General features: G+C 25.0%; 2 protein-coding genes and 3 long non-coding RNA genes across 7 annotated transcripts; 4 read left to right on the plus strand and 1 right to left on the minus strand.

Annotated features, from left to right (window-relative positions):
- The first annotated feature begins 408 nt into the window (after positions 1–408).
- Positions 409–4,947, plus strand: LOC122854509 (venom protease-like). 2 transcript variants are annotated; one of them, XM_044155254.1, is made up of 9 exons: positions 409–670; positions 761–958; positions 2,094–2,163; positions 3,074–3,454; positions 3,529–3,834; positions 3,918–4,019; positions 4,101–4,249; positions 4,329–4,441; positions 4,516–4,947. In XM_044155254.1, the coding sequence occupies exons 3-9, from the start codon at positions 2,097–2,099 to the stop codon at positions 4,556–4,558; spliced, it is 1,161 nt and encodes a 386-aa protein (XP_044011189.1). In that variant the 5' UTR covers positions 409–670; positions 761–958; positions 2,094–2,096; the 3' UTR covers positions 4,559–4,947. The 2 variants fall into 2 exon arrangements, with proteins under 2 accessions (XP_044011189.1, XP_044011190.1); XM_044155255.1 differs by lacking the exons at positions 409–670; positions 761–958; positions 2,094–2,163 and adding an exon at positions 2,884–2,935 and having other exon boundaries at positions 4,516–4,936.
- Positions 4,948–5,029: 82 nt separating this feature from the next.
- LOC122854510 (inorganic pyrophosphatase) lies at positions 5,030–7,320 on the plus strand. The gene is made up of 8 exons (XM_044155256.1): positions 5,030–5,269; positions 5,681–5,916; positions 6,104–6,190; positions 6,280–6,343; positions 6,463–6,525; positions 6,685–6,898; positions 6,966–7,075; positions 7,152–7,320. Exons 1-8 carry the CDS (start codon positions 5,077–5,079, stop codon positions 7,181–7,183), a joined length of 999 nt encoding a protein of 332 aa, XP_044011191.1. The 5' UTR covers positions 5,030–5,076; the 3' UTR covers positions 7,184–7,320.
- A 1,015-nt stretch (positions 7,321–8,335) lies between these two features.
- On the minus strand, positions 8,336–9,994 carry LOC122854511. Its single transcript, XR_006373971.1, has 3 exons — positions 9,744–9,994; positions 9,098–9,219; positions 8,336–9,024 (listed from the first exon to the last, which is right to left on the minus strand). It is a non-coding gene; the product is annotated as an uncharacterized LOC122854511 (long non-coding RNA).
- A 1,623-nt stretch (positions 9,995–11,617) lies between these two features.
- Positions 11,618–12,161, plus strand: LOC122854513. Its single transcript, XR_006373974.1, has 2 exons — positions 11,618–11,849; positions 12,090–12,161. It is a non-coding gene; the product is annotated as an uncharacterized LOC122854513 (long non-coding RNA).
- Positions 12,162–12,412: 251 nt separating this feature from the next.
- On the plus strand, positions 12,413–14,648 carry LOC122854512. Of its 2 annotated transcripts, XR_006373973.1 has the most exons (5): positions 12,413–12,496; positions 12,731–12,816; positions 12,899–13,022; positions 13,119–13,243; positions 14,502–14,648. It is a non-coding gene; the product is annotated as an uncharacterized LOC122854512 (long non-coding RNA). The 2 variants fall into 2 exon arrangements; XR_006373972.1 differs by lacking the exon at positions 14,502–14,648 and having other exon boundaries at positions 13,119–13,723.
- The last annotated feature ends 8,209 nt before the right edge of the window (positions 14,649–22,857 follow it).

Below are 22,857 nucleotides of genomic sequence, written 5' to 3' on the forward strand. Positions count from 1 at the left end.
AAACTAAATTTGAATTGACGCTCATCTATTTATCGCCTCAAAAAATAAATATATAAAATAATTATAAAACATCACACAAAAACAAATAAAAGAAATGACTTTTTATCATAAAAAAAAAAAAAAAAACGAAAGATAAATTATCAATTAATTTTATATACCTTTCGTAAGATTAATAATAAAAAATAAAAAAAAAAAAACCTTTATACTGTAAATACTGGTTTTATTGTTAAAATATCAGAGTAAACGTTATAAAAAATATTTTTAATTGTTTTAGTAGTTATTATTTACAACCTTAAAAAATTATTATATATGTGTGTTCTTTTTTTTTAATCTATCTTTTATATATATATACTTGTGTGTGGAAAAAAAAAATGATTTATTATCCAAGTTTTTTTGTTTTGAATCTTCATTATCATTGATCATAATTTGTTTTGTAAATTATTTCTAATGACAAATAGACTTGTCCTCGTGTCTTGTTTTATGTCAACAACAAAATTACCGGATTTAACATTTTGCTCTAATCCAGGACCATATTGTGATACTATAATATTAATCATTTGAACAATTAAAAAAAAAATAAATTAATGAACACGCAATGGAGTATATTTAAAAATGAAACATAATTCTTGCAAATGGAATTGGGTTTTTCCATTTTGTTTCGAAACTAAAGGTAAGATTTAAATTACTACAAGGTATTCTACAAAACTTGATCAAAATTATTCATCATAATAATTATTTTTTTTTATTTTTTTACGCACAGGGAATGAGTTTTGAGAGACGAGGTATATTTTTTTACCTGTGCGTACATTGAGGCGAATTAATGGATGGTCCGATGACACAGCAGCTTGATATAAAGAGACAGTGCCTGGCATTCAACATTAACAGTCACTTTGTGATCGTGTGTACGTTGTGATCGAAGATATCTGTTGTTTATATCTAACTTAAACAACCAAAACAGGTACATACGTATTTCAATTACTATTATTACGTCATCTAAATCACTCAATTTTAATTATTTTAATACAACTTTATCGTATAATTTATTGTTAATTATCTTATTTTTATATCTGATATTGTTTGTTTTTTTATATAATCAATTCAACGTAAATTAATAAAAATTATTTTAATTTTAAGTTAAGTTTATTTATAATTTTTATTAATTCATATTTTTTTTATCCTTGAATGTTATGCTTCAACTTATAATCTCCATAAAATTCTATTAAATTTTAAAGATAAAAACAAGTGTTTTACTACTCGCGGTTATAAAAAAACTAATTTTAAAATCATATTTAAAATCATGCTAGAATATTTCTGTTGAATAATTATATTATCCTGAAAATTTATTTTATTATTTAAATAGAAAATGTCATTGAATAACATTCAAATTCATTAGAAAAAAAAAAACAATAATCAACACTTGTAGCATGTAAATTTAAGGGTGTTGCTTCATGATCCCTAAACTCGTTAATTCATTAATAGTTTTTTTTTTTTTTATATTCATTTATTATTTCCGAAACACCTGGGGAAATTCCCAAACAATTTTTATGAACCGGAACATAAAAATAAAACATCAGAATCCTCTTAATTTTTATGTTTTTAAAATAAAAATACATGGAGCATATAAATACTATAATTATCATTAAAAATTATTAAAAAAAATTTTTTTTTATTATTACAAACATAATGACGTGACATTATTCAACTAAAATAATTCAATTGATGATTTAAAATAAAATAATACATTCGTGTAACCTTGAGTTAAGATTTCTCGAGTGTAAATTTTTGTTTAAATTGTAAAATTAACACTTTCATGATAACCGGAAGTCATGATGAATTTTAGTAATCCATTAGAAGTTTGTTGTTGAAAAAAAAAAAAATTAATTTTATTATTTTAAGAATTTTCTTTTGTAGATTTAGTCAATGTTATATCAACAATGACACAAATAAATAAATAAATAAATAATAATAATAAAATTATAAATTTCGCCATAGGTCAATAGATTAGTCATTTTATATAATAATAATAATAGATTCATGAATTTAAAATACTTGATTATTTAATTTATCCTTTTTTTTTTTTTCTTTTTCAACAGACGATGTTGAAATTTTTTTTAGCTTCAATCATTCTGGGATTATTGGGTCTCCAGCCAGCAAATACACAGGGTAAATATAAATCAAAAAAAAAAAAATCTATCTCCATTATTATTTGCTTGAATTAATAAAATCGAAAAAAATAAAATAATATTATATAACAAATTCTATAAAGCTGGACGTTAGTAGAATATTTTTTTTAAGGTGTGGGTCAAGGTACTGGTTTTCCCGATCACACATACAATTTAATCATTCGACCAATTACAAGGTCGTCCAGCTTTTAATGTCGAAACACTCTCGACACTGGTTTTGTTGCTATTTTTTATTTTATTTTATTTAACTTGATTAATTCAAAATAAAAAAAAAAATACATATATATATTAAATATCAATAAGAAGAATTTCTAGTATCAACTTAATGATATTTACTTGTCAATTGGTTATTCCATAAATATGACGTCAATTTAATTTTTGCAGTCACGAATTAATTTTCAAGTGACACAATCATACACGCAATATCCTGCTAATTTTTAAAAGGATAAATTTTTTTTTTTTCAATTATAATAATAAATAAAAACAAAGCTAACAATGTTTTAGTTTATTTTAATTATTTAATAGACTTGTATTTTTATTTTTTTATAGTCATAAAATTATGATAGAATCCATTGATTGATACATAATTAAATCATGACTGCCTTACTCTAAATTAAATTCAATCATTCGAGTCAATTGATAGATTATTTATTTATTTATTCATTCGTACACAAGCTAGTACATAAACTTTATCAACAATCAAAACCAAAATTTGAGAGATGTAAAATATTTTTTCAAGATATATTAACAAGGTTGTTTTGGTACCACTTAAAGTTATTATGTCATAATAATAATAATTTCACATTATTTGTTTGTAATATTATTACGTAATTAAAAAAATAAATATGTTGATATTATATTAATAATAATAATATCTTTATTATTTACAGACTCATGTATAAATCCAATTGGACAAAATGGATTGTGTATAAATATAAGAAATTGTCAACCACTAATGCAACTTCTTCGTACACATGGAAATACAGTTGGTCAATTTTTACGAAGTTCAGTTTGTGGTTTTGAAAATAGAGATCCAAAAGTTTGTTGTCCAATTGTATCAAATGATTATGATGATGGTAATAATAACAACAATAATAACAATAATAATAGACCACCGATTCAAGAATATGAAGAACCAACTCCAGTTGTGACAAAACCACCACTAAGACAAATACCACAATCTTCATATGGACCACTTTTTAGTCCACAATGTGGAATTGTCAATGGAACAATGTATCCAAAAGTTGTTAATGGTGTTCCAGCAAAATTGGGTAAGCATAATGTCAACACTTTACAAACAAAAAAACTAAATAATAATAATGAAAATTTTAATTTTAAATATTAGGTGATTGGCCTTGGGTTGTTGCACTTGGTTATCGTTCACAAAAAAATCCAAATCGTCCATTATGGAAATGTGGTGGTAGTTTAATATCATCACGACATGTATTAACAGCTGGTCATTGTATTTATCAACGTAGAGATCTTTATATAATACGTCTTGGAGATCTTGATTTAAATGATGAAATAAATGATGGTGCATCACCAGTTGACATTCTCATTGAAAAAGCTGATATTCATCCACAATATAGTTCAACACAATTTACAAATGATATTGGTATAATAAAACTTCAACAAGATGTACAATTTACACGTATGTATTATTATAAATTATTAACATTATTCATTTTAATTTTTTTTTTTTTGTTAAATAAATAATTTTCCTATTTTTTTCAGCACTTATACAGCCAATTTGTCTACCATTTCCAGAACAATTTCAAACTTATAATTATGTTAACACAAGACCATTTATTGCTGGATGGGGTTCTGTTTATTTCAGTAAGATTTTTTTCTCATTTTAATTAACTTTTCTGTTACTTTGATTGTATCATTAATTTAAATATTAAAATTTTTTTTTAGGAGGACCATCTGCTACACATCTTCAGTATACCCAACTACCAGTTAGAGATACAGCTGAGTGTAAACAAATATTAGCACGTTTTAAAACTGTTATTGATGATCGTGTTATTTGTGCTGGATGGGTTGATGGAGGACAAGATGCTTGTCAAGTTCGTATTTTTTTAACCATTATTCTTAATCAATAAATAATAATTATAAAATTTATTCATCATTATTATTTATCAACAGGGTGACAGTGGTGGTCCATTAATGTTTCCTCATAATTTTGTTTATTATGCAATTGGTGTTGTATCATATGGTTACAAATGTGCTGAGAAAGACACTCCTGCAGTTTACACAAGGTATATAAATATAAAAAAAAAATTAAAAACTGAATTTAAATATTAACTCAATAATATATTTATTTATTTTATAGAACAAGTGCATTTTTGGACTGGATTGCAGCTCATTTAAACTGAGACAAAAAATTATAAACTTTTTTTCTTTCCAAATATAAGTATAAATATATTTTTTTTTTACTTTTTACAACCGAATTGATATTAACGATGTATCTTTATCAAGTCCCATTTGTCTCTGTGATTTATTTAATACCCAATAATAATAATAATAATAGTAATAAAATAATTGTGAAACATTAATTGGTCTATTAAATTTTTTTCACCGGATACACATTGTTAATTTTAAAATTGCTTTATAATTATTATTTATAAGAAAAATAAATAAATAATAATAATTTTATAATAAATATTAACTAATATAATTATGATTATTAATGTATGAAAAAAAAAAAAATTTACTAAAATGTTTATAAAAAAATAAAGAGATGATACTTTGTTTATTTGTAAAATGACTAATTGATGATGATTAGATTGATAAATGATTGATAAATTATTATTTTTTTGATTTTGAACCTTGGACATGGTTGATGCCAGTTGATGCTATTGGCCATTCTTAATAACAGCCAACAGATGTCACAATGGCAGCTTTCGTTACGTTGCCTTTATTTCGTTGTTACAGTTTGAACAAAATTGTGTATCCATTTGGTTTACAATATTTAAGAAATATTAATTATAGAAATTTTTTAACAACATCTCAAAAATTTGTTAAAATGTCATATTCAATTGTCGAACGTGGTACATTAAATACAACTGATTATCGTCTTTATTTCAGTAAGTAATCATCATATTTCCGGTTATAACCTCGCTTCTCTTAATCGACCAATTATATTAAAGTCACGTTTATTTTTTTATATATATCCTCATGCAATTTTATTGCAAAAGGTCGAATGTCAATGTTAGCTACTAGCCTATGTTTCTTATTATTAAGTTATAATATTACTTCATTATTTAATAATGATTATTAATTTATTGACAAATTTTCATTCACATATGTTTCAACAAAAAAAAAGCCCAGAAATTATTGTAAACCGGTTTTTGTGTTTTTTCCTTATTGATTTTTTTTTTTTTTTTCAACACATGATGTAAATAGACTCAAGTAAAGTTGTTCTTTATTGATTAATTATTAATAATGATTGTTTTTTTGAAAATAAAAATGACTGACGTTATTTGTTTTAATTGCAGAAAAAGATGATTCTCTTATATCACCAATGCATGACATTCCATTATATGCTGATGAAGCTAATAAAATTGTCAATATGGTAGTTGAGGTACCAAGATGGACAAATGCTAAAATGGAAATTAATTTGAATGAAACACTCAATCCAATAAAGCAAGATGTTAAAAAAGAAAAAGTTCGTTTTGTTGCAAATTGTTTTCCTCATCATGGATACATATGGAATTATGGTGCTCTACCACAAGTATGACCTCAAAATTTATTATCTATTAATTTATCTATATGGCACTTTATGTTTGTTGAATATATACCACATTCAACAAACAGGAAGTGCCTTGAAATATTGAAGCGATGATAATGCTTATCATTATATTGTGTAACTATTATCAAGTCATGATAAAATATTAAATATTTATTATTAAATTCAACAGACTTGGGAAAATCCAGAAGTTTTGGATGAATCAACTGGTTTCAAGGGTGACAATGATCCAATTGATGTCATTGAAATTGGATACAAGGTAAATAATAATATTTTTTTTTTCTTAAATTAATAATCATTATCTTCAATAAAATGTAGACTATATAAAATAATTAATTTACATTTTAGGCTGCAAAACGTGGTGAAGTTTTGAAGGTCAAGATCTTGGGAACAGTTGCTTTGATTGATGAAGGTAAACAGACTTGTTAATTTTAATTTTCCTCAAAGAAAATTACAATAAAAAAATGACAATAATGAGTTATTCAATTAGTATTTAATTATATACTGATATATATTTTTTTTTTGTATCAGGTGAAACTGACTGGAAAATTATAGCAATTGACGTCAATGATCCCTTGGCTGATCAAATGAACGGTAAGTTGTTACACTGGTTTTAAAATTTTACAAGCAGGTTCAATGCATTACATTATGTAATATTTTAAACAAGGCCAGACAACAAATAAAATATAATAAATCATTTCACACTATATTGTTTTATAAAATAAAAATGATATTGTTTTATTAAAAATTTAGATATTGGTGATGTTGATAAGCACTATCCAGGTCTTTTAAAAGCAACAATTGAGTGGTTTAAAATATACAAAATTCCTGATGGTAAACCTGAGAATCAATTTGCATTTGATGGTGATGCAAAACCTCGTGAATTTGCTCTTCATATTGTTGATGAAGTACATGAACACTGGAAAAGTCTTATTGGACGTGATACAGAAACAGAAGGAATATCATGGTAATTTTATTTTTTATTTTTTATCTGTATTAATGACACTCATTATATGTTGATGATTTTTTTACAGTGCCAATACAACAATTGAAAATAGTGCCTTTAAAATTGATGGAAATATTGCTCAAGAAGCATTTGCAAAATCATCTGAGCCAACTGAACCAGCTCCAATTGATCCAATTGGTAATTTATAATTATTAACAAACAAGATTGAATGATATAAATTTAATTAACAATATAATTTTCTTATCAATTTCAGTTGACAAGTGGCATTATGTTCATTTGAAGTGAAGTGACCTTGATCAAGGGACAACGAACGAGGACAGATAAGATCAAATCGGGATAAGCCTACTTTGTTTGTTGATATACACGGTACACTATATATGTGTATTTTTTTTTTTTTTTTTACATCACAAAAAACTTCTTTATAAAAAAAAAAAAAAAAAAGTTTCTTCCCTGTCAATCACCAACGTTGTAATAAAAAATAAGCACATTTTTTTTTCATATTTGCACAAATAATAGAAAAAAATAATAAACATAAAAAGAAAAAAATAAAATCATAGAAAAATAAGATGATAAAAAATAATAAATAGTGGTAACTAAAAATATTGCCCTAAGGTTGTGACATATTTATTGAGAGTTGATGTATGTGGTAAATAAAGCAGGTCAATATGATCTTATTTTCAAAAATATAATTTTTTTTTTTTTTACTCAGTTTTTTTATATTACCAATCAACCTATAAACTAATAATATAAAAATTATTCTTTATAGAGACTAGTAAAATAAGTAAAAGACAAAGATATTTTTGACTAATTTTGCTGTAAGCAGCAAATTTTTGATGAATAACAAAGACAGTATAATAATGATTAAATTAAAAACAAGGTGACCTAAAAAATAATATAAGGGACTAACAAGAAGTTTTAAAACAAACAATCATCAATTATATGATCATATGCAATTATATGAAAATATAAAGAAATAAAATCTTACCTTGTAAGCGGATATTCATCTTCCCACGCTGGTTATCAAAATTGCTCAGGAACCTGCAATCCATGAAGACTAGAGGATGCTACACTCCTTGTATTTTATGTGATGGATCCATCAGATCACCAACAGGTTTAATGATCAAAAACAAGCACTACACACACTACATACACGTAGACAAAACAATAATCACTACACTTTTCACTAAAATTTTTTTAAAAACACTTTTTAATGCTTTTCACTCCACCACTTGTAAGTGTAACAGAAAAATACACAATACACATTAACTTATATAGTTTAAAAAGTACTTGATGGTGTTTTTGTTTATAATAACTGAATAAAATTGAAAGAAATAAATTTTTTCAATATATTGTTGTTGTAATTATTCACTTGATAATAAACTATTTGACTTGATTATTCAAAAAATATAACAAATTGTAATATTATATTTTTAAATATAGTCTATATTATTATTATTATTATTTGAAAGTGGTTTATCCATTTCGAAAGGTCTCGAGTTGTCGGCTAAGTTGATAATATACACGTTGTTGCTATAGCGGCAAGCTCTTTGATGTAGACAAGCTCTTGGATAGAGAGGCAAGCACTTTATAGAGGCAGTATATTCTGGTGCTCTCTGATGTGCTCTAATGCTCTCAGCTGCTTTCAACCCTTTCAACTCTCAAGACCAACATGTTGTTATTTATATGAGCATCACAACCACTTTACCAAAGACAATTTCAATAAAAATTGGCAAACGTTTAACAATAACAACAATAACTGGTACATTAGAGAGAGCATGAGAGTCAATAATACCAGCACCATGTGATGTTATTGATTGCTCCAGTAAGAGATTGATAAAATCATATCAGATAACTCATGACGCGTTGGATTTCATTTAAACTTGACATGTTTTGGATTCAATTGTACTTGCAAAATGTTAATAATTGAGTAATGATTATTCATTATCAGGGACTCATCATTGTTGAAGCATAAGCATATCATGTAGATGGTCTTGATGCTTGGTTTTTTTTTTATTTTGTTGCTGGTTCAAGTTTACCAGTATTTGATGATTGTTTTTCATTATGTAAATCTGGGACTACATGAATTATCAAGACTAATGTTTTAGCCATAATTAAATTTGATACAACTGTAACAATAAAGTATAAAATTATTATTGGGTAAATACTTTTATTTATAAAAAATAAAATTAAGAAACTCACTGTACTCAAAAATAATTTTGGCTTCAATGATAAACCAATTTAGTCTTTTGTTAAGTCTCATTTTTAATTATATTGATACAAACGTCAAATACTTCCATCCATATTTTTTGTTATAGGTATAGCTATAAAAAATAAAAATATTAAATAAACATTATGTCATGAATATTTTTCAAATTGGAGTAATTATTATCAACAAAAAAAGAGTAAATAAAAGTGGTATATTAAATTAATGGTAAATAAATAAATAAATAAATGATATTAAACAAATAAATAAATAATAAAATAATAAATGGACAGTAAAAAATTGAGTTTTAAAGTAAATAAATAGATTCTAAACACTGACAATAAAAAATGACAAAGCCCTAAAACAATGGAAAATTGATGTTGAAAAATTTCACATTTTTTTGATTGTTATTAATAAAAAAACGATTGTTATACAATAAGGATGCTACAACAATGCTATAAACAATAAATATTTATGATAATTTATAATTAAATTGACAATCTCTTTGTCTTTGTAAAAAATGACAACCTAACCTCGAATTGATAATTTTTTTGGGTCACAATTTATGATAAAAACTACGTAATTATGTTTGTTTATGTGCTAAATAATTAATAACAATGAAAAACCATAATATTTACATACCATTTGTTTATTATTTAACACATAAATAGCTGCCTTTGTCAGCTCCAAGAGTCTTGACAGGTCTATTAATTTTGGCCAAAATTCACAAAATTCCTCAATAAATTATAGCACATTTTGTTTAGAATAATTTAATTAACCGATTTATTAACAATTTATAATTATTTAACAATTATTATATTGCAAAAATAAGTGTAAAAAGTCACAACACTGAACGACACAGCTTCTCACTCGCACAAAGCCATGCACCACCTAGCTGACAAATTATGTATCAAAAGTATAGATTACCATAGATTTTTTACTTATCGACAAGTCAGTAATATTTTTAGTAATAATAATAATAATAAATATATATAAAAATACCGCAAATCATCACAAAATGTTAATTAATAATGTTTTAATTCACCAAAACACAAAAAAAAATTAATTTTAAACAAATAATACTCAAATTTTCTAAAATTCACTAATGGCCGACAAACGACCAAAAAGACGCAAAAATGGCTAAGTGTTGACCAACTTTAAATAACACACAAAATACAGAGAATATTGAAAAAGTGGGGACGACAAAAAAAATTACAGAGTTTCACTTTCGCAAGTAAACACGACAAAGTGATTTCCACACCCCACGCAATTTGGCTATTTTTGCGAGTCGTAAAGTTTGATATTTCGATTGGAAGGGAATGAGTAGGGATGGCCAACAGCCAATGATGGCTTAGAATCATGTCAACAGGATGATTCTAAGCGAAATAGTTGACATAATGCTAGGCCATCATTGGCTGTTGGTCTTCCCCACTTATCCTTACCAATCGAAACGACAAGCTTTACGGCTCGCAGCAGGACCCAAATTGCACGGGGTATCGAAATTAGATCAGTTTGTTGATTGTAATTTGGAGTGAAAGTACGTATTGTTTTTTGTAGTCCGTATTTTTTTATTTTTTCGCTATATTTTTTTGTTAACGAGTGAACATGAACGAAGACGGACGCTTTTTTTTGAGCTCCTGCTTTTTTTCTGATTTTCACGGTATAGTTTCATTTCATAAATCATATTATTATTTTATTCATTAAACAAATTAATTTTCAATTTATTACATATGTATTTTTAATTATTTATTCAATATTATTCGGTCATGACTCGATTTTCTGATATTTTTCGGTGGCGTCTATTTTGCTCCAAAAATGGCCGCCTAATTGATAAGTTGAAAATTTATTTTTTATTCATTTTTTTTATTATTTTATTATGTGAAAAAAATTATTATTTTATGCTTCTGTAATTATTTTTTATTTACGCCGCTATATTATTTTAATGTCGTTTTATTTTTCATTAATTTTGATGAAAAGTTAGACGAGCCCATATTGTCGGCGCCCGGCGCCGTGACCATGTCCGTTTCTTTCTCGGTCGTTTGTCGGCCATTCATGAATTTACATTTTTTTTTTTTTTTTTAATTTTTTTTTTCGTGATATATGATTAATAATTAATCAATTTTCGCTAACAATTTTCGATATTTTTATGTATATTTTTGCAATTATTAGCGTCTAAAACATTTTTTTTTGTTAAATTATAGATGTATTTTTGGATATTTGAAAATTGAACAAGTCTCGGCAGACATCAGTGAATTTGCAATCCGGCATTGTCTCAGGTAAATAATTGTAAATAATAAAAATTATTATTATTCAGTTTATTAGAATCATAATAAATTGAAAAATAATAACAATAAAAAAATTATCTGAATTTTGCTGAATTTATAATAAAGAGCGCCGCTACATGGCATAAATATTAACTTATCTAATACAATTTATGTTCATGCCGTGTGTCAGCGCGGCAGTCAACTTCTGAAATTCTCATAAAAAAAAATATTTTCAGTTGGAAAAAAAAAAAATATTATGTGTTGACGTGCTCCTGTTTTACTGTGAATTTTTCAATAATAAATTGCAACAATCAATTGTTAAGTTATAATAAATCGGTTCATCAACTCGCTGGCTACCTTTTGTGTGATAAATTATTGCTGGATGTCACGGATTTTAGCCAATAATTGAGATTGTTTAAAGCGTCCGAAAGCGGCCGGGTCACGAAAGGACACCATGGGATTTCATGACACAAAATTGCCGCAGGTAAATATTTTTTATTATTGTTAGCTTTGTTTTTGTTTGACAACAAATAATACGTAAAAACAACAGTGAAAATAATAATAATAAATTAATTATGGTGCGAAAATAAGTTCAAAGTTAGGTTTTTTTGTCGTTACAAGTCAAGTGACATTTTTTGCAATAAATAATTGTTAATATTGCAATATTATTATAGAAAATAATTAATAAACATTATTTTAAAATTTTTGTGAAAAAAAATTACAGATTTCCTTGAATATGTCAAAAGTTATCAAACCTGGATGTACGTCTGAGCATTTACTCCAAAAATCGCAGCAGGTAAATAATTTTTATCGTTATTAGCTTTGTTTTTGTCAAAGAATAAACAATACGTATAGACAATACTAAATTTATAAATAAATAATGAATTTTAATGAACAAAAGATTAGGCTTCCGTGTCGTTACACATTAATTTACAAATTTTGCAATAAATTAATGTTAAACATGAAATAATGATTGATGAAATAATGAAGTTATTGAAATAAATAATAGCAACGAAAATTGAGATATTTATTATTATTTAATGTTATAGATGCAAAAAAAAAAAAAAAAGGATGACTAGGAATTATTTGGAAGAATGTCTTGACAAGGACAACAATTCTACATAGCTACAGGTAAATAATGACAACTGTTATTCAATTTTTTTCTGTCAAACAATAGAAAAAAAAAACACAAATTTGAGATAAGCTTTTGTTGTCATTATTATTGAATTGACATATCATGCAATAAATGAATATTTAGAATGTGGTCTCAATTTATAAAAATAATTAAATCTTCGACAGCAATTAATTCATCATTTTTCTACTTATAATAATTTTATTTTAATCATAATATTTATTTTTTTATAGTTACTGAAAGATGGCTAGAATTTATTTGTAAAATATGTCTGACAAAGCGAAAAAAGTCTTGGCAGTTCATTGAGCAACTAATGATGGTGAATATATTTATATTTTTTGTAATGTAATTTACTCATTTATTTAATATTTGTCTAAAATATTGTTTGTTTAAAATTACAGAGCCCGATGAATATTCAATTATAATCAAGATTGAATCTCGAGTAATTATTGGCCACATACAAATGTGCTGATAATTCATTAAACTGGTATAATTCAAACTAAGCCAAAGACGTGTTAAATACTGGTAATTTTCGTAGTTTTTTGAAGTTAAATAAAAGCTGTACACCTTTTTTATTATATTTTAATTATTTTAATTATTTTTTATGTTTTTTTGTTACAGAATGATATTGTACCAAGTGAATTTTTATGCTGACAGATAGACATAATAACATGATTTTATTGTATGATAAATTGACTGCTCAATCAAGATGAGATCAGCAATGAAAATGATGGTGATGATGAAAGGTACGTTGGTTTTAGTTTTTCTTCAAAAAATGCAGCGAATTTAATATGAAATACATCCAATTAGTGAATATTTATTTAACACATTTGAGTATATTTCATATTAAATGCTGAGGTAACTAAACCACAAAAAAAGCGAGATTAAAAGCTATATTGATGATACGTTCTCTCAATGATACGTTGCATTGAATCAAAAAAATATAGAGAATGAATTTTCAATTAAAATGCGTAATTTGATAAACTCATAATTTTAAATTCGTAAAAGAAAATAAGTTATGAAACAAATTAAGTCGATGAAAAATAAGAAAACAAAGAAAATGCGATGCGAAATTAATTAAAGAAGAATAACGAGATCACTTGAAGCGTAAGGAAAAATAATTACACGAAGATCATTGGAAACTTGAAAAACTACCACCACCATCACCACCAAGTAGATGAGGTTTTTTATCACCAAAAATAAAAAAGAAGAAGAAAAAGAAGAAGTAGACAATGATATATGCATCTCAAAAAATTATGATCTGCCTGAACCAGCACCAGAAGGAAAAAAACACCATGACCGTGAATGATGATATGAAGCATCCTGTTGATGTGACTCTCCAACAAAATTCAACTATCAATCCTGTGAACTACCTGCCCAAATGAATGTAGCTGCCACATCCAATTGTTGAAATGAATCCCTTTTTAGTTTATTCCATGACTTTTCGACTGAGCTGATAAACAACATAAATTAAAGATTTATTATATATTATTTTTTATAAAAAGTTGCCTTGATAGTCATCATTATTAGCACGAAAATAATCATCTAACAGTGTCAGTTGTATCAGGAAACTCATCTTTCGTGTCCAATTAATAGTAAATTCTTATCATCATCTAGAAGACTAAGGTGATTAGCACTATGTCACGATATTAGTTTTTTTTAAAATGCAATACATAAAAAGTATACTCAATTTATATTCACACTGGTATGTTTAGAAGCTCTCGCCACTGGTAGAAAATATTCCATGTTTGTATTCAACGATAAATGTCTTCAACAACTGGTTAGATAGCTGGCACTTTGAATTGAATTTATTTTGTTAATTATTAATCACAATTTTATTTATTATGAATGATATGATAATTAAATGGTTTAAAACGAAAAAAAATTGACTTGTTTTTTTTTTTAGATTTGAAATCTAATTTGAATTTAAATGTATCATGTTTGCCAGTTTAAAAATATTTATAATGTACATATTTTAATAATTTTTATGATTTTATTTCATAGTGGAATTTGGCCTGTTTACTAATTGTAATGATATAAAGAAAATAACCATTGATAGCCATCGGTATACATCTGCATGCTGCCTTCTACAACTTCGACATATGATAGGCGTTGGTGTATTTGAATGCTGCTTCATAAATTTTCTACATGAGCATTAGTGCATCTGAATTCTTCCTCCTAGAACTTCTAAATAAGGTAAGAGGCCTTCTGGTCACTTTTTTAACCAATCCCTCAGGGTAAAGTACGTCAACAAGCTTGTAACTTCAAAGAATTTATGATGATAATATTCTTTAAAGCTACTTGTTAATCCCCGATATTTATATTGTATATATTTTTGTGACTTGTAGCTCACCTTGATCATTTTGTTGTTTTTTTTTTTTTTTTTAATTATAAAATTTTCATGCCAGAGTAAATGGTCTTAGTTTATTGATCAAGGTGTGCACATCAACTTGTCTATCTCAAACAGAGTAGACGGGGGTGAATAGGATGTATTTCAGGTATTTGCAGAAATGGATTTCGAATATATGACATGGGGTTTATTTTTTTTAGGAAAGATCAGGATGTTTATTTTATCCCTTTTCAGGTTTATTTCTTTTCAGGTTTATTATACATGTATATTTATTTAAAATATTTAAATTTAAGTAATTTCTTGTTGAACGCACTTTACCACAATAATTTACAAAATTGTAAATTTATTTTTGAAACTATTTTTTTAAATTACATTTTATATGCCTGCAGCTTTGAGCGCAAGTAAATAATTTATTACTATTTTTTATTTAACTTGTTTTTCAATTTTTTGACAATTTTTTATTTACTCTGTGTATTTTTACATGCATAGTTAAAATTTTTTTGCATTAATTTTTTTTAAATATAATTTTTTTTTTATTGATTATAATTTACATTTATCTGCAGCTTTTAGCGCTGGTAATTATAATCAATAATTTTTCATTTTATTTTACTTGTTTATCAAGTATTTAAATGTTTATTATTTTATTTTTGTATCAAAATTAATTTTGATTTTTGAGCGCCTTGATAATAATGGCTGCTAATAATAAACGTTTGTCATTTGAAGATTTAGTGAGTGTATATACTTAATGAATACAGTATAATGTGTTTTTTATTTTGGTAAGTAAAAATTTTATATTATTAAAATATGGCTTTATACATTTGTTAAATTGTTTTTCCTACTGTATACTAAAACGCATTATTGGATATTTTTTTTAATACACAGGCCAATAGGAGAAGTACAAACTGTTTGAAAAAAAAATCTCATCATGGACCAAGATTTATTTGATGTTGAATAAAATGAAGCCTATATTTTCATCCTATATTGATTTTCCGCCAATATCAACAACAACCAAATTGCATATGAATTATTTGAAAAGGTAAAAATTTCAAGTTCAAATATTTGAGTTACTAATGAACAGGGTTGTCTATAAATTAATTTCAATTTTACAACGTCAAAAAATATAAATTGTATTGAAAATCATTAAATTTATATGTTAATATATTAATAAATTCAACTTTATTGTCCTATATTTTTTTCACAGTCAACTGACTGTGAATAGTGCAAGTCAAACAAATAAAAAAATAAAATAAATAAAAAATTGATATAGAAGAGACAGGTAAAGTGCAAAGCACAATGTACTTCATTCATCCAAGATCCCAAGCGGATATATTTTATCGTGGTAGATTCATGAGCAAAAAAATGGCTTCTCTCACTTGATCCCTTGGCCCAAAAGCTTCACTCGCGTGCCTCTTTATCTTTTTATTATAACGCACCTCTTGCAACTGCTTGCAACCTTTGCCAATTGAAATCTTGATTAAAGAAACCTCGTAAAATCACACCAACCATTCATTCAACTACCATTCGTCAAATGATTAATACGTATATCTATTTTATTCGACATTAAAAAATCCAACTATTAAAATATTTAAAAGAAATAAAAAATTATTTCATTCAATGTAGGAAAAAAAAAATTAAAATAATTAGCATCTAAAGACTTGAATAAATTCAATTAGACTGATAAAAAATTAATATTTAGAGAATAACAATAATAATAAAAAAACAGGCACATACACAATAGAGATTGATTCGTTTCACATGACAAATTGTTATGTGACACAATTAATTTAATGACGACGAAAATTCCAAGCTTGAAACAAAAAAAAAAAAATAAAAATAAATTAACATTGAGAGAGAGAGTGAAGGGGTAGAAATAAAAATAACACATAAAAAAATTAACAATGAAAATAAATATAATAGTAACAAGTACAAAGAGAGGTAAAAAAAAAAAAAAAAGGGAAATTGTGGTCGTTGAATTCGTCAGGAATCCAGTTAGATATTTGTACGGTTGTGAATGCACGTGTTCAAATTTCGGATGAATTCATTGATTGTGTTGGGGAAAATATATCTAGCTCGTTTTGCACTGTAATACGAGTATGATCAATATTCATGTCGTTTTTTTTTTTTTTCAATTTTATTTTCTATTTTTTCATGAGTTATATATGTGGTCCACGAAATAAGCGACAAATTTACGATAAACACCAGATGCTTTGAATGACGTTTCAAAGTATTTTATACGCGAAAAAGTGTTGAATAAAATATTAAACTTTAGTTGAAGGTATATATTTTTTTTTTATATATATAAACATTTGTGTGACAATAATTTAACAAGCATAATAAGCCAATAAATTTATTTCACCTAGATAATTTGGATAATTGTTTATTTAAATTATTTATTTATTTTTTTTAAGCTTTATTGAGTTCATTATTATTTATAAGATCATGTTCTTTATCTAGTTGAAATAAATATTATTACTTGGGGATTTAAATATATAACAATATGCATTTGCTTGAATAAATACTTGATAATATTTAAAATACGTAAATGGATATTTCAATTCTACCTGCACTTTATATATTGTTTATTTAAATTTTTATTTTTTTGTATTTATGATACAAAAAAATAAAAATAATAAATATTTTTGATTTGTATAAAATACATATGATGATTCTTGTGACTGACAAAAATTTGATTTTGATAAATGAGTACGTGAACAAACAAATAAATTAGTATAAAAAATAAAATATGGACCCTCTGTATATTTAAATTTGATTGCATGTATTCGTCATTTTTTTTTTTTTTTTTTTATATTTATATCTCCTTTCATTGATTGAAAATTTAGCTAATAAATTAAAAATAAAATTTATATATTTTTCATCAGGGTTAAAAAAGTTTTATCATTATATTTATATATTTTTTTTTTTATTTTATTATTTCGATAAATGAAATTTTAGACAAGATATTTTATTGTGTAATGGATAAGCCATGATTCTGAGTTTGAAACACCAGGTGCAAAAAGTATGATAATACTATATTTAATATGTCAAAGTGACACTAAAATTAACCGTTGAAAGTTTCAATGAATTTTCATATGATTCAACACTCAGTTGTGAACAAGCTAAGACTCCGTCTCAAATTAGTCAATGGTAGAAAAAAGATAAAAAAAAAAACTTTAAACAAGATTCACAAGAAAAAAAAAAAAACTGTCATGCAAATAGTCATTTTTAATTTTCGTTTTGACTTATTTTGTCTATAAACTTTCCAGATTTTTTTAATATATTTCTTTTGAGACGTTTATAAGTTTGAAAAAAAATGTTTAATTTATTTCTTAAAAATTACATTTCTGATAGATAATCATTATTATTATTTTTAACATGTTTGTTATCATCCAATCATTAAGTACATCTAATCAATCACATTTTTATTTTCATTAAATAAATGTCTTTTGACATTTTCATCTCAATTGTTTGATCAACTTGGATTTTTCCTTTTCTTTTTTATTTTTTTGTTTACAAATTTAACGGTTCTTTGAGGTTGGTTGAAATAGATATATAGATTAAGATTAACTTTGTCCTTCTTTTAAAAAAAAAAAACGTAGATCAAACTGATTTTCTATGATTGACTTTTGAGATTGCTACGTCATCACATTTTGAGCACTATTGAATAAGTTGTATCAAGGTTTTTCATCTAAAATAAAAAATAAGCTTCGATGAACGTTTTTTTTTTTTTTTTATAATATTTATCGTTATTGATTAAAGTTATTTTGACTGAAAATCTCGGTATCATAATATAAGCTTTCTTGAAAAATGCGAAATTGGAAAAATTTTAATATAAAATCAGGATATTCTTCTACTCATTTCAAGTTAGATTATACATTTTTATAAAAAATTCATTTTCATACATATAAACAGTGTATTTTTGATATATTCTAAAATATTAAATAAAATAAATTTATGCTTTTCCACGTTATTGACAAATGCATTATCGATATAAAATTGTTTATTTATTTTATATTTTATTAAAAAAAATATATTGATAAATACTAAAAAACTATTTAAATTAATATCAATAAAAAAATATATATCAAAATTATTCATGTTTTATAAATTTCATTTTATACAAATGAATAATTTATTAAAAAATTATTTTCATTATTTAAAAATTTAATTTACAAAGTAAAATACGATTAATGGCTTAATTTTTTCAAAAGCAATGTTAAAAAAAAAAGATAATAAAAATTCGATATTTGCAAAATAACATAAAGTATCAATACAATCCAGTTCGATTTTTTTTTTTTTCTTTTTTCATTCATTTATCAGAATGTATATTGGCTGTCTATTGGTTTCAACCTTGGCCTAACAATTCATTATCACTAAATTGCAATTTCAATAGAAATTTAAACAATTGTTATTTTAATTTTTTCATTCAAAATTCATAAATATATATCCATTTAAAATTTTTTTTCATACTCTATGTATTTATGTAACTATTTTTTTTTTTTTTAAACAAAAAGATTAATTTATAAATTCTTTTCATTGAGAAATTTTTCGTGACAAAGTCAAAGGGATGATGTGGACAATGCTCAGTAACCAATATATCCTGGTTGATCATGCGCAAGTCAAGCGATAGATAAATGTTTTTGCCTGTGTGTATCTTTAGTTGTCTATATATATATATATATATCTGTACATGCTACCAACATTTGTATATATCTAGAGACAAGAGTAAAAGGATCAGATATATGTATATATTCAAGAGAGAATGATAGAGAAAGAGAATGAGTTGTATAACAGCGACGGCGTGGCACACAGAATTGAAGTTGGGTTGAAAAAGGGGGTTTCGAAACGTTGCTACTCTCTACCCCCGTTATTGCATCTTTCTTGTATTTTTTTTTTTATTTTTTTTTCCCTTTTTCCTTTTGCTTTTACCACCACGATGATTCAACGGGGAAAACCTAACCAGACAGCCAGTCGCTTGCCGTACGTTCGATGTGGTACGACCGTGCTTAAATGTAAAGCGGCGACGAAGGCATGAGTACGTTGACGTTATTCCGATCACGGAAACGTCATTTAAAATAATAAAATTATTACAACCCAATAATAAATATATTCCTCGTCTGTCATCATACTCGAGGGTAATTTTCAATTAATTTTTTTTTTTTATATACACACGTTTATTTTATTTTTTTATTTTTTTTCATTACTTGATTTTTTAAAATTCTTTTTATATAATTAATTATCTAAATAATTATCAAATTTGTGAATATATTGATTATGAAAATTAACATCTATTTTATTGAACATTCATTATGAGAGATGAAAAAAAAAAAATCTGATAATTACAATATACAACAGGTGTGAAATAAATTTATTGAAATAAATTTGTTATTCTTTTTTTTTTTTTTCACTTAACTTTTAATTAACTGATAATTTGTGAAATTGACTCAACATGATGTGGTCTAGTTTAGGATGAAATGCATTAATTCGTAATAAAAGTTGAAGGCAAAAATAATAATAATAAAAAACATTAAATAAGACTCAATGATAAAGTCACTTGTGAATTGTCGATTAAGGTCAATTGTAAAGAATAAAAATTACTATCATAATTTACAAATCATAGGTAATATTTAAATATATGAATTTGATTTATAAAGTGATATCATTCATAAAATATGGTGATCTCATTTGAGATACTCAAAGATGGGATAAAAGTGTCAGTGTGTATGGTGAGATAACTTTGGCTCGTTGGGTTTTTTTTTTTTTTTTCCTCAAAGTTGATGAGTTTTATTCGTGAAACAAGGAAAAAAATCAAAGAAAATAAAAGGGGAAAAAAGCATAGAAAAAGAAAAATATAAAGTAGAAAAAAAAGAAGCAATAAAAACGATTGACTCCAAGTGAAAAAAAAAAAAAAAAAAAAATCTATTATTGCGTCTTTTCAATGTGTATTGAAGAATTTTATAATCCTCTATCAAAGCTTTCATAATAGTCCAATGGGGTCTATATAAAAGTGGCCACTTTGATCCTATTCAACATTAAATTTCATCATTTAACAGTACAAAATAAGGAGAAATAAAAATCACAAGATTATATATTTTTCCAAGTGTAATTAAAAGATAAAATATATATAAGACTTATGGAAATTTAAAAAATATAATAATTATATAAAAAAAACAAAGTGTCAAAAAAGTATAAGAAAAATAAAAAATTAATTATAGCATCATTTAAAAAGAAAACAAAAAAAAAAAAAAATTAATTGCTACTAGGCGTGATAAATCGGTATACATACAGGGTAATTACCAGCCAGAGGGGGTAGTTAAGAAAAGCGTGACAAGGGGATAGTGAAGAGGGTAATTTGAGTATTAGTTAAGAGATGAGGGGAAAGGTCATACAATCAAGTGGTAGGGCATCTTCTTGCGTTATCATCTTATGGGCTTGAAATGGATCGATTTAATGAGGGACGGGTTTTGACAACTAATGAAACATTGATCGTTTTAAGAAACCAGGATATCAAAATAATGTAAAACACGCGTTCGTTGGAATTTTTTCGTGATGTGTTATACTTTCCGCAATGTTATTATTTTTTTGCCAACCTTAACCCCCAACACACACCTCTTTTATCCCCTCATTGCGTTACATATACATATTTGACTTGCAAAACTGACCTTGAGTGTTTAACCAGCTGACCAACATCATGTTGAATTAATGATACAATTTTTTTTTTTTTACTCGTATTTATATTGTAAAAAAAAAAAAAAATTTAATAAATTACAAATTTTTGTTATTTTTACTATTAAAAATTAAAGATTTATATGAAAATTTTATAGATAGTTATTTAATACATGATCAGGAAAAGAAGTTTAAGTGAAAAAAAAAAAAAAAGAAATAAATTTTAAGCATTAAATTATTGTAAATAAAATAATATAAATAAGAGAGTTTATTAGCAAAAGTGAGTTTGGGTATTTGTCATTTGTGGATCAAAGGCTAATGAAATACCGACCTACATATATAAGGTATCTTGCCCATGGATAATACCACCCTCAGTTTTGGTTGTACAGTGGCCTGCCAAATTCCAACCACATGCCACCGTTGACCAACTTAATTAAAACCTACTATTTTTTATTTATTTTTTTTCATATAATTATTTAATTTTAATACAATTGACGTTTTTCCTAACTATGATTTTAAATTAAAAGAAAAAAATAGCATCAATTATGTATTTATTTATTTTGTTATTTTTAACTGATAAAATTATTTCTTCATTGTTTTTTTTAATTATACAATTACTGGGATAAATTTACAATAGATATTGTTTAGTTTAATTTTTTTTTATACTTAATTAATCCAGATGAATTGACCATAATAATAGAATATAAATATTATGATATTTAAAGCTTTGAAAAATTTTAAAAAATTAAAATGCAAATTGCAAAAATTTAAGTTAATTTAAATTCATATTTTATTATCTAAATTTTGAATTTATAAAATGTAGTAATTTTTTTTTTTAAATATATAAAAAATATATAAAATAATAATGTAAATATAAATCAATCATTTTAAGGAAATACGTCAAATAAATTTCATCTGAATTTTGATGAATTTAATATTTTTTAAAAATTCATCAATATTGAAAATAAGGTGATTTATTTTTTTTTTTTGTATTTTTTTTCAAATTTTTTGATGACTTGTGTGTGTGTTTATTTATTTTTATTTTCATCTATGTTATTTATTATTTTTATTTTTGATTGACATATTCAATACATGACCCACCCCTAATTATATATTGAGTGATTTATGATTTATATCGTATCTTGATTTGTATAATGTTCTTTTACCAATAAATACATATGTAGATTGAAATAAATTTCCCAGTGGATATCCGTCTAACTCGCTTGACTTCCGGCTCTTCACCAGATAAATTAAATTCGTTTGGAGACTAATATATTGATCATTTTTAACTATACTGTGATATTCGTAAATCTAGAGTAGGTTTGATATAAATTTAGTAAAATATTT

This window comes from Aphidius gifuensis, linkage group LG4 (genome assembly GCF_014905175.1).
Source record: "Aphidius gifuensis isolate YNYX2018 linkage group LG4, ASM1490517v1, whole genome shotgun sequence".
Lineage (NCBI taxonomy): Eukaryota > Metazoa > Arthropoda > Insecta > Hymenoptera > Braconidae > Aphidius > Aphidius gifuensis.